General features: G+C 34.2%; 1 protein-coding gene across 14 annotated transcripts in view; it reads right to left on the reverse strand.

Moving 5' to 3' along the window:
* The window catches only part of LOC117234457 (tropomodulin), a 114,328-nt gene that overhangs the window by 13,822 nt on the left and 87,623 nt on the right, over positions 1 to 12,883 (reverse strand). For 9 of the 14 annotated variants that reach the window (XM_033495677.1, XM_033495690.1, XM_033495713.1 and 6 more), the window contains one exon: positions 6,874 to 7,528. The exons of 1 other annotated variant lie outside the window; for it this stretch is intronic. Coding sequence is in view for 3 of the 13 variants with exons in the window: in XM_033495713.1 (XP_033351604.1) it covers positions 7,494 to 7,528 (35 nt within the window). In the remaining 10 variants the exon portion in view is untranslated. Of the gene's footprint in view, positions 1 to 6,873; positions 7,529 to 12,883 lie in introns of those variants that run through there. 4 more of the 14 variants (XR_004493528.1, XR_004493531.1, XM_033495721.1 and 1 more) reach the window with 1 other exon arrangement.

Raw genomic sequence — 12,883 nt, forward strand, 5'->3', positions numbered from 1 at the left:
ATTGATTTTGCAAAATTTCTATAGATTTTCATTTATAGTGGAAAATGTCTCAAACGTTGGTTACGTTATAGTAGAAACATCACTGAAATTCTAACAGTGCATCATTACGTGGATTGAACGCACGCCTCGTAATGTCACAGACGTGATACGAATTATGATTTATCAATTATGATTATACTTGCAACAGATTGAAGATCTCTATATACAAATTAATATATCTGAATATGTTATTTCATTAAAACCATAAATACTGCGAAAACCATAAGGTACCTAGTAAAAAAATCGTGTAGCGGCAGCATGCAATTAAATCCTATAATGATGTGTAGCACATGATGATGTACGTCCATCGGAAAATCTAAATATAATAGAACGTGTCGCGGTATAAAGATTAAACTAACGTGTATAAACTGATATTTCCGATATAAAAGTTTCAAACATTCCAAAAACTGAATTCTAGCTTCAATAGACAAACTCTTAACTTTAAACGTTTGGACAAAGATAAACCAATGGATCACAAATATTTCACCAGAGACTTTTTTCATGACATCCGCTTGTAAAAACATCAGGAATAGCTGGTTTCAGGAGAAAAAAAGATCCAATTTAATCGGCTGTAGCAAGAGCCGCAGAGGGGCGTGAATATCGGAAACGCAGCTGAAATGGATAGAAATAGAGGGGAAACGTCGAATTTCCGAAAACTATGAAATTTCTCGAGATGAATGCGCGCACGGTGATAGAGGAATCGACTTTAATATCCAGCGAGGAAAAATTGGTTCACGGGATCTGATGAAAGGGAGAAAAACCGGGCAGCCGAGGAAAAAAGAAGTAGAGGCGGCATCGATGACAGCGTAAAATCCAAAATAGATGAGACGAAATGGTCGACGATTTCTGACGAAGGATAAAAACCGAGGACGGTAAAACGAGAAGTAAAAAAAAAAAAAAAAGAAAAGAGTAAAAAACGAAGGAATAAAAAAATAAAAAGCAAGGCACGGTGAAGAAAAAACTGAGCCGTACGCAGGCCGGCTGAAAAAGTAATTGAAGCTCCAATTGGCAAATAAATTGGCTCGAACTTCTATCGCGAGTCTTGCCGGTTCCGCCGTTTTTCCGCCGGACCTGGCGTTTACCCGCCAATTTCGCGGAACAAAGTAGCACAGCCTGCATCAATCACAGGTAAAACCACGTGAATTTCCCCTGTTCCGCGTGTCTTTGTGCGTGCAAGAATGAAACACGTTGCACCGTGATCGTAATTATTCGAACGATATAACTTTTCAACTACATTTAATGGGTTTGTCTGCAATTTTAACGTCCATTGGTATTTCGTTCGCGTTTCTAGATTGTGTATTCGGTTATAAAATTGATCGCGAATTGGTGGATTGTTTGATCGAAGATGACTTTTTCCGAATTTATGTTTTGTGATAATTTCTCCGTATTTCTTGTATGTGTGTGTGTGTGTGTTATATTAATATAATTTCTTTGAAATGATAACAGACATTAAAAAACGTTTATAATATCGTAAATAAAATGAATGAGATATCACTTTAGATTCAGGAAAAATTATTTTGTTTGCGTTAAATTACAATGAAATTTAATGGAAAATGATAGAAATGATGGAATTGCGAATAATAAGCATTTCTAATAATAGTTGTTTACGTACTATGTTAAGTTCGTATATATATAATGATTTCTCAAATAGGAAAAGAATACATGTATTATGTAAATAAAATTTTACTATCATGGGAAGAATCTCTTATAAGGATATGGATGAGAGATATTTTATATTACATTGTTATCACTTCTTATACTAGAACCATATGCTTTTATTCTCGTATGGGTCTTTATCTATTTTATTATTTAAAAACATGATAAACTGCTACATCGTTCTAAGTAAACCTTAATTTATTGTCTTGAAGCACGTTAATTCTTTTAGGGTGATTATTTAATATAAACATTTTAGTGTCATTACTTCTTGCAATGGAACCATATGCTCTTATTATTTCGATATACTTTATCATTTCAGAAACCGGCTAAATTTTTATATTATTTGAAATATATGTTAATTCACTTCATTAGAAATTCAATTGCCACTGGTCCAGAATTTCTCATTTTTAGTGCCATGCCTTCTATCTTAAGAAAGTTACGTCGATTTCAAGTCCCAGTTATCTCGTAAACTTTATTCCTAGTCGTATCAGTACCAGGGACTCTCTCTTACCCTGTTTTATTATTTCATTGACTAAAATTTATCTATCTTGAGATGCTCGCTTTCACTTTATGTTAACTGAATTACACGAACGTAAATGAAATATGAATTAACTATTACGACAAGACAAGTAAATTCTTCATCGAAATCCTAATTAGAATTTTACAAATATACAAAAGCTCAATATACCAAAATTCATATTAATGTAAAACTCCGTTATTCTATTATTACAATTGAATGCTTAGACATAGAACTATAACTTCGAATTATAACGGCAAACGTATCGAAAATTGCCGATTAACTATGTATAATAAGTCGACGTTATATCGTATATAATAAGCTAATACAAATACCAAGATAGATAAATCGACAATTTTATTCAATCTTTCCCATTTCTTCCGCAATGACCAGGTTGTTTAACTTTTATTCCACAGGACTTCTATCCCAAACAGCACCGTTTCAATATTTACGTATAATAATCCTCGAAACTGGAACTTTCGAGAGAATTTAACACGGACTATCTTCATCTTTTACGTAACTCATAACGCAAACAAGCAATTTGCTTCGGCGTATCAACGCCAAGCGCAGGGGATGAACCGGAAACGGCGCGAAGAGCGCAAACACGTGCAGGTGAAATTGCTCGTAATCGCGTTCCTATACTGAAAATAATCTTCTTCGGTGTATTCGTGGACCGACGTACTTGGCGTTCTAAAATTTAACGAGACCTTCTAGGCGTGGATATTGACCAGGGACGAATTAACCCTACGACTGAATACAAATGGGTTCATTTGCAAAGGAAAGAACAGAGAGTTCAGCGGACAAACAGTCGGCCAAACCTCATTATTATTCTCCCGTCCTTAACATCATTCGCCGTAGTCCTCGGATCTTTCAACTCAAAATCCACCTACAATCGAGTCTACTCAGCTGACAAACGTTCAAAAGGGAAATCGACATAAATTTAATTAACTCACAACGCCAGTGTTCTCCCTTCCACGTGGAACTTGCAGGGTGTCAAAGTATTTCCGACTTAATACCTTTCTGTCATTCGATCGTTCGTTCAGTGTTCTCTTTTAATATTTTCTTACTGGTATTAATCACGGTAGATTAGTCACCATTTAATATGAACCCGTCAAGGATCAATTTTGCATTAACGCAATATTTCACTTGTCATGTCAACTAATTTATCTCATTGGAGTTTGATAAAAATTATATCGATGTGCTATTACTTCATAGAAAATAATGTAATTAGTTGGTTTATATCATCGAATTCTTCGTTCTAACGTTACTGAATATTTCTTTCAGTCAGTATCTCCTCTTCCAACTATCTTCTACGATTTAAAATAACACATGCAGAAATTGAGTATTTGTAACGCTATGATGGTAGTGTTCTTTTAATTAAAACATCTCTTCTTTGTATTTCTGATTCGCGTGGTAAAGTTCTTAACATCATCTATCATTCTAATACATTTGTTTTATCTTGATAAAGCAATAAATTGCTTGTTAGGAATTATTTCATTGCTTGGTCCTTAATGGGTTTGCTATGTTTTGGTCCTTGTGAGACCTACACAATCTCTATCAGTGCATATACATAATCAGTTAATTCTAACTCGCATTCGACAATCTGATTATTTATTAACGTTGAAATAATGGTCAAATATTACATTCAACTTTTCTCTTCAACCCAATACTTCTATTTAATACTTGTTAAACATTTGATGACCATCTTACAGATTCTCTACTGCAAACCAATGCGTGCTACCAAGCACTAATTAAAATAACGTTTGAATTAATATTTAATCACAATGGCTGTGTGTAGAAAATACTACTCTTGAGTGCAGTAAACAAAAATATACATTGAACAAAAAAAGATAGTGTTACAGAAACAGAAAATCTGTTTCCACCTACGACAATGTTGGAAGGTATATCTAAAAAAAAAAGAAGTATCAGTGCCACACGGATAAAAAATATCTAGCAAAAATGAAAAACCGCGCGAAAACGTATCGTGCAGTGCGATTTCTGTCGAGATTCGATGAGACACAAATATTTTCACGGCTAACAGAGTATCGAAACCCAAAACATCGTGCTCCCACGTTTCGGTCGAGATATGTTAATCAACATGCAAATTTTCGTAAATTCGGGAGCTCTTGGAATTTTTTCGAACGAATAGAAAATTTTACAGCCGTAGATTTGTTATACGAATTTAATTAGCAGGGAGTGAAAGCAATTTGAGATGCTTTGAACGTTAATCTGCTGTTTGCAGCAAGATTTCAGAAGCTTCAAAAAGATAATTCTTCAGATAAATCTCGGAAACGTCGGGACATTAAATTTTTTAAGGGAGAGACGGAAGAAGTAATTTAATAAACAATTGAAGATCAAATAAGCTTTCTGGTACGTATTTTGAATTCTTGGGACATTTAGACTAAATATTTAGCTTTTCTTCAATATGAAAGAAGCTTTGAAACTTTCAAATTGTAATTTTAGAATTCTCAGAGTTTTGAAGTTATTAATCCTTAAATGCATACATACTGGGTTGACAGTTTATAGCGTACTTTTATTTTATAATATAAATCAGATAAGTATTACTTACTGTATGGTATGTTGAATATAGTTATGTTACCAATATCAAATACATCCGCATTATACAACACGAAGTATTAATCTAAGCGAATAAAATAAAAAGTCAACTATTTTTCCATTTCATTATCTTTGTCCATTATAGTTTCAATATCCGGATGTTATTACGTTAAAATAATTTAAATACAACTAATAAGATATGATTCGTTTGTATGTTCTATAATATATCTCGTAGCTATTTTGAAACAAATTCTTCTTACAACTAAAAAGAACCGAAAAGATAAAACTAGTTTCAGAGTAGACGAATATTTTCAAAATCTTTTGTTATATTTAAAGAAATCATGCATTCGAGGATTAATATTCGCACGAATTTTAAATTCCCAAGCTTTCCAGGACGTTCATAAACATTGAACGAAAACCTACAAAAATTCCTACATTTCCAAACATTCGCCAACAGGACTTCAAATATTCGAAATTTCTCTACATTCGCGATTTCAAAGCTTTAAACATCTTCAAACTTACCGAACGTAGGATTTTCGCTAAACCTCATTGCACAAAATTTTTCCAAATTCCATGAACTTCTACGTTCGGAATATCCAAATAAATACCAAAGCTCGGAAAACTCGTCTCCCGAAGGACCTTTCATCGATAGTCGCTCTTTCAGGAAAAACCACCGCGAACGTTTTAAAAAGCATCGACACGCGGTTTTTGAGCAGCGTCCTATCGATTCAGTTCTATAATTTGTATAAATTGTTTGGAAATTTCACGGAACGAAATACGTACTCCCTAGCATCCGAGGCAATAGTTACTATGCTGCAGAACTCGAGAAACGTTCAGATGGTCGTTTCTGAACGAAATTACAGGAGGAACGCGTTTTGTACGGACGATGGAACACGGAATCGCAGGGGAAGCTCGCAAACAGTGGCGGGCGAACGCTCATTAGCAAACGCGGCGCGTGTTCCGCGAGCTCTCCTCCTACGATTATCCCGGAAAACATGTATCAGAGCGAGCAGCTTTAAAAAAGTCACGGTGGATAGTTTTAAACGTGTTATTATATGGAGTAACACGTACGCCCTACCCCGTGTAACTTGGCTGGTGGCACGATACAAGCTGCAGGTAGTTAACTACTCGTTGGGCGCACAGGATGCAATCTCGAAATCGACCAGGCAACTTGGGAGCACGCACGCCGATAAAAAGAGCTCTCGCGTCGTCTGATATATGTAGACACCAAGAAAATATTTTCCTAGCTATCGCCACCGAATTTTCAACCAACAATCGTTTATATAGAGCCAGCGGATCGTACGTTCAACCCTTAAACTGAAATAGTTTAACATTAGGATTAGTTCACAGGTTAGTAATTTTGTTTTCATCATATTTTGTTAAATTCTGTTTTATTATATTTCTAAGTAATTATAATTAAAGATGTTTCTTAGGAATTGTATATTAGTTGTATATTACACTGTTACGATTAAAACACGAATGAAGAAGTAACTATAAGTTTTTACCGAAACAGGAGAGTACTCTTTCTGTATATTACAAGATATGAACAAAAGTATAAGTTAATAGAAACGTTTCTTAAACATTTCCTATATATTAAGTTACACTTTTCCCAGCTACGATCATGGTCATCGTTAAAATTGTCTTTTATTATTATTACGATTGTCTCACCTTATATAGTTCAAATAGCGGATGTTCAAAAATTTCTCGAATCCCTTATCGCATGAACATTATATACTCGTATAATGTTATACACATGTAATTCTTAAATTCACGTATATTACGTACCAGCGTATATTATAGCATTATAATATTATATACTTACACTTCGTCGAACCCATCACGTTACCTCAAACCATTTCCATTTGCAAACTCATTGATTATCACTTACATGTACCCACTTGTAAAGAAACATTTGGTCAATTTCAAAGAACCAACGAAATTAATCGCCAAAACGACCATCGTCGTACAATAATAATTCAAAGAAGAGATAGAGAATCGGTGGAGCTGATTTAAGGGTTGAAGTAGAACTCGCTGCTCTCATTACCAGAGAATTATCGCTAGGGGGATCGTACATGATCGAGGTAAACAAACGGGGGACGAAATAGTGTATGCCAGAACGGTTTATTTGCGGTTTAATTTGCGCCAAAGTACAAATACTCATGCAAAACGAACATAGTATGTAACAGCGTGAACGTGCTCGGCCTTCAATGAGGCAGAGAATCGTCACGTAAAGCGGAGAGAATTTACGAAAAAAAAAAGGGAACAAAGACAGAAAAAGAGAAAAAAAGGGAAAAAACAAGAAAACAACACTCGGTTGGTTCATTATTCCCGATCGTTTGTTCGACGAATTTAAATGGAACGTGTCCCATCACGGATGCGTTGCGATTGGAATTGAAACAAACGCCGGAGAACGACATCGTTTTATTCTTCGACACATATTGACAGAGGCATAATATTAATACATAAAATGGAAAAAGAAGCTTCGCCAAGAACGTCCGCTTATCGATTCTTGTTCACAAGTTACACGATGCGAATTATCATTTACGTGAAATTATCATTTATGTCGCGAGCAATGCGTGATAGTAAGTGGTGTTTTTTCTTTTCTTTATGTATCTATATATATATATATATCTTATGCATATTATATATGTACGTATGTATAACATATAGGTAAATAAATATATAATATATGTACAAATAATACCTAGGCGAACGCCACTTCGCGTTAAGATGTCGCCACCCCGAGCCGGGACTGCCGTACTGCAACAGACACCCGAAACACTGTCATCATCTGCGTTCAGCATTTTAGAATTAAAAAATCTTCACCGATCGGTTGCATGCCGGTGAAGAGAATGCAATCGTTCAACACGCAGCACACACTTTTTCACGTCAGAGGTTGAAATTGATTAATGAAAGTTTGTTAAGTGAAAGTGGTTCTTATGCAAATGGTGTCCTGTAGTGTAGGGGATGATTCTTCGTGAAAGGAATCAAAGATGTTTAACGTAAACTTTTCATATCTGGGACTTCGTTTAAAAAAAAAAACAGAATCTTACTTTTTGTTTTCTAATTATTAAGAAAACGACCCCTGAATTTTATTTTTTATATTTTGATTATTTCAATAGAGAAAAATAAAATATCGTTAAAAGAGAATCTGTTTAAGTATTTTGAAAAATCAAAAACCACATTGAAACGCTGAGAAGCTCTCGCATTTAATTAATCAGATAGAACTGTCAATGATTACTCACATCATCCTTTTTTTCTGAATTATTTATATAATTTTGACAATGAAGGTAAAAGAAGCTTGAAGATTAATCGCTTAAAAATTTCCTAAGATTTTGATCAAACACATATTCTACAAAGTCCCACAAAAGAATATTGGATTACGCAATTTGAATATATTTCTTTTACGGAGAATCATCACCCGTATTAATAGTTATCTAACTGAAATCAAAGTCATATTTCAACCCCTGCTTTATACATATTTTTGCTCCGCCGCAAACGTTGCAAAGAGAATAATTCATTTCCATCAAAAAATATTCCGAGTAAACTCAAATAGAACAGGATAATTGCCTAGCTGTCTTCTTATCGACTCGCTGATGAAAGGAAAATATGTACATATTTTTTTAAACTGGTTGATTGTAAATTTTCCTCTTCCTTTACATCTTCTATTGATATAACATTTCTGATAAAATTCCAATTTTTCATCCTACAATTAATGAAACTTAACAGAAGATGATCTGCGGAAAAAATTTTTCCATCGGCTATTTCTCTCGTAGAAATTTAATAAAAAAAGATATTCTCCACTACTACAATTAAACATAAGCAACAATAATAACAAACTAATATCATACAGCTCTAACGAAGAAGCTCTATTTTGACGCTTCAGCTGAATATTTACGGCAAACAACACGATGATATCCGATTTATCTCGATGAAAAAAGGGAAGCTTTTCGAATCAATTATCGCGATTTCCGGCGTGCCAAAGCGCGCAACCGTTACACGATTAAAACCGGCGGAACTTCGAATTAGAAAGAGAAAGAGAGTGTCCCTGGCCTCGTTCAGAACGTAATCCGACCGGGAAAATTGCAATTTCCACGCGAGCCAGGAATAACCCGGGCGACGACGTAAAATATATCCGCGTGTGTGCTTGGCCATGGATGCTCGTTGCTTTTTAATTGTCTTTCGTTCGTCCCGAATTCGGACTTTCTATCGCAGAAATTGCTGCTGCTTTTTCCTAGAGTCGCTGATACATCCATCATGGCGCCGAATTAAACAACTTTCGTCTCGAGCCAGCAAACAGCGCGCGTTCGTTCGAGCTTCGTTAGGACATGCATCGGAGGGGGCAAACTGTTGGAAAAGTCCCCGTAGAATTCTTCTCTTTGCAACGTTTCGATGGAATGAATGGTTGAACAAGGACGAACCAAAGAATTTTACGACATTTCTACATTTCCTTTTTTTTTTTTTATATGATTTTCCGCAATTTCGAAACACTCGTCCTATCTGTGGAATTTTATTTTCAACGGAATTATTTTTCATCACGATCTGCTGGAAATATGCGACATCATTTAAATTCCTTTCATTTATATCGAGGAATTTTTCGTGGCACAGCTCTTGTCCAATATGACAGCGAATACATGTGAAATATTAAATCAATAACTAGTTCGTTAAATTACAATATGATCATTATACTGGACAAAAATAATATAATATTGTAATCTTTATCCAATATATAATTAATTTCAACAGTAAGCACAAAATCAATCGTGAGCGCAAAATTCTTTATAATTCGATCCTCGCATAAATCATTGGAGCTCCTTCCTTTTTCTTCTAGTAAAAGATTTACCAATAAAACTCCTTCGTTCCCGAATGCAAAAAGGAACGATATGTATACTTTCCACGCGTTAGTTCCATGCAAGAAGAAAGAAGCTCCACAAACGATCTTAACCCTTAAGGGTTACCATGGGTGAAATCTCACACCAAACGTATTTTTCTTTAATATTATCGTCCCTTAATAATACCACCTTTCGTCTAATATCAAACGTAAGGGTAACATCAATTACATTTACTTGACTTCATTTATTTCTAAATTAAAAATGATATATTTAGATAGAATTTCACCCATGATAGCGCATCAATGTAATTTCTTTCGACGATAGCTTTTAAGAGTTAATTGTCCAATCTGTTAGTAAAGAAAGAAAAGACAGGTCCAACTGCAAACAAGACGATCGTGTTAATCGAAAATATCGTATATCACGCTGTTATTTTCAAAGAAAACGTTTCAACACGTCGATGCACGTCACATTTCAAACACTGAAACAGAAGGGGAGGAAAGGTAGTGGATTTACGTGGAAACTCGTACGTCACAGCAATCTTTTAGCCTGGTAATAACACGTCCATGACGTGTTATGACGGAAACACGAGCGATCCGCTGGAAATTTCGTCGATGCATGAACATCGAGCACTTTGGAAATCCGCGGTGCTCGACGCTCGTTTGACATTTAAAGCGTTAAATTCGGCTAATCGTGAAAATCGTTCGACCACTGTGATGAAGTTTATGCCCGCAAATAGTTATCAGAAAGGCGAAATAAGCTCGCGCATAATCGATCCGATTTGGTCGGGGATTTACCGTTTCAACCATGTAAATTGGTCCACTTTCGAATAATTTCGATTTTCACGATTATTTTCTGGTTTTTAAGCGTTCGTTGAATAGCTGAAACTCTTTTCGTCGATGGATTTATATCATTATGAGGGTAGAATTTAGTGTCTAAAGTGATAGTTTTCATTAGTTTATATGTACCGATGAGATATTAGTTGTAATTAACCCTTTATTGTTCCGTGTTATTTTTAATTAAATATAATTTTCATGTTGTACATCGTATGCAATATAACTTTGCAAACAACAAGATGAAAAATGGATCGATTTAACATTAAAATATAATTTTTTGTATTATTTTAGATGTCAAGAAACATTTGAAAATCTCTTAGAATATTTATCGACTCTAATATTATATTAGATAATTGTTCATTTCGGAAAAATCGAAGAACAAAATTTTGCTTGTCTACGGATAAATAACAGTATGATTGACTTTTAAGATTTTTTCATATATATAATATTTATTCTTCTAAAAAAACTAAATAAAAATTGTTGGGCAAGAAAGGGTTAATAACTTTTACATAATTTAAAGAGCTTCTAGAAGATTCCTGAATGAACAGATAACCCCTTGCGTAACCAATAAATTTTCTATCCTGAATTAATTTAAATTTTCATTCCCTACACTTTTAGATGTATGACACAATTGCAGCTGTCCTCTCGCATATTAAAAATGTCTGGTTGTCTCGTTTGTCGCAAATAAATGTTTCACCATAGCATATTTAATAAGCTAGTGAAAAAATACCATCAAACGCGTGTTTATATAAAAAAATGTCACAGGCATTTTCGTGAAATGAAATGTTATACATTGATGCAGACATAGCCCAAAGCGTCAAAGTTGAGAATTTAATTTTATACAATCTCCGTGAAATACGAAACCCGTCAATTTTCCCGTCTGTTAAATTCCCACAAAACTGACACGTAGAATAAAATCTGGCTAATCTTAATACGCTAAAAACGTTGTAATACCGTTGTACGAAAAATTGTACGACCGTTTCAATTTATTACGCATTTATGTAACCATAAATCGAACGATCAAAGTATAACAAATTTACGAAATTTACATCGCACGCGGTACTAATTTCTAACTCTGCTAAACTATTATAGTCTAATTGACCAATTGCTTTCAAACGACTCTCGAAATGTCTCCGCTCAAATCAATAATAACTTGGTTGAAACGCAAGGGGTTAACAATACGACGTAAAAGGGCAAAATATAACTTGAGGAACTTCTAGCTGGCTTTTAGGCAAAAACATTGTGTCCCGTAGCTAAGTTGGAAAGTTATTCGCGTGACGAGAAGAAATTACTCCCGTATTCCTAGGCAAACAGCTAATCTGAGCTGTAAAGCGGCGATCTGGCTACGAACTTTCCACCAAACGACCGGTTAATTGAGTTGTACCCTCGCGCAAGGGAAAAACTTTATCGGGAGCAGTTCGCGGTTGATCCAACGGAACAGTTTCATCGCGATCCGAACCTGCTGCCATGTATCAGCGTGTATGGTAGTTACACTATCGCTGGCGTGCACTATCGGCCAAAAGTAAGAGACCTGGGCTCACATGAAAGCATTAAATATCGTTTTTCGAACACTATAAATCGAAAAATAAAAGAGGATATTATATATGTTATATATTATTTATAATTATTACAAAGTTAAAATATTTACAGACGTAAATAATAATATTAATAAATTGTCTCTTACTAAATGGAAAAAAGATTATATGTATATACGTGTTTAGCTTTTAGTTGTAATTATGTTAATGAGATACAGATTAGATTCTGATAATTGTAATGTTAATTGTAATTATTATATAAACTATCCTATAATATTATCTGAACTCTTTGCATGTAACAGGAAGAATATGATTCTTGAATGAAAATAAAGAAGTAAAAGAAGGTTTAGTCCTTGTACTACCAACCAAAAAAATATGCTAATTATTAAGATCATTTTACTATGATTAAATAACTAGTTGTTAGTTGCTCTTATTAAGGGTACAGCTTAATTATCATAGATTTCATCATAATTATACAGTCTCGTACTTTCGGCTGCTAGCGCACATTTAGTGATGGGATCATGAAAACGGTTATCGGAAATAGTATCACAATATAAAAAGCTATGAAATATTGTAAACTTGTATAACACAAAATTATTATCTTTATATGTTAATCGATTGAAATACTTTGTTAAAGTTTTGACAGTAACTAAAATATATCGAATAATATATTGAAATATATTAAACATACTATTAATTCCATTAAATCTTGAAGAAACATTTTCTAGAACAGTAACATTCTATAACATAAAATAATTATTGAAAAGTAATCTAATCATCAACTAAAAAATATTTCACAATCTCTACAAAGTGTAGTAACAAATAATATAAATTTTCAACGAATAAGGAGAACAAGATTAATTTCGAGTCGCTTTTACGTATCCGTTGGGAATACTTGACGGAAAATTCGAAGGC

This window comes from Bombus vosnesenskii, unplaced genomic scaffold (assembly GCF_011952255.1).
Source record: "Bombus vosnesenskii isolate JDL3184/JDL3185 unplaced genomic scaffold, Bvos_JDL3184-5_v1.1 scf7180000013263, whole genome shotgun sequence".
Taxonomy (NCBI): Eukaryota; Metazoa; Arthropoda; class Insecta; order Hymenoptera; family Apidae; genus Bombus; species Bombus vosnesenskii.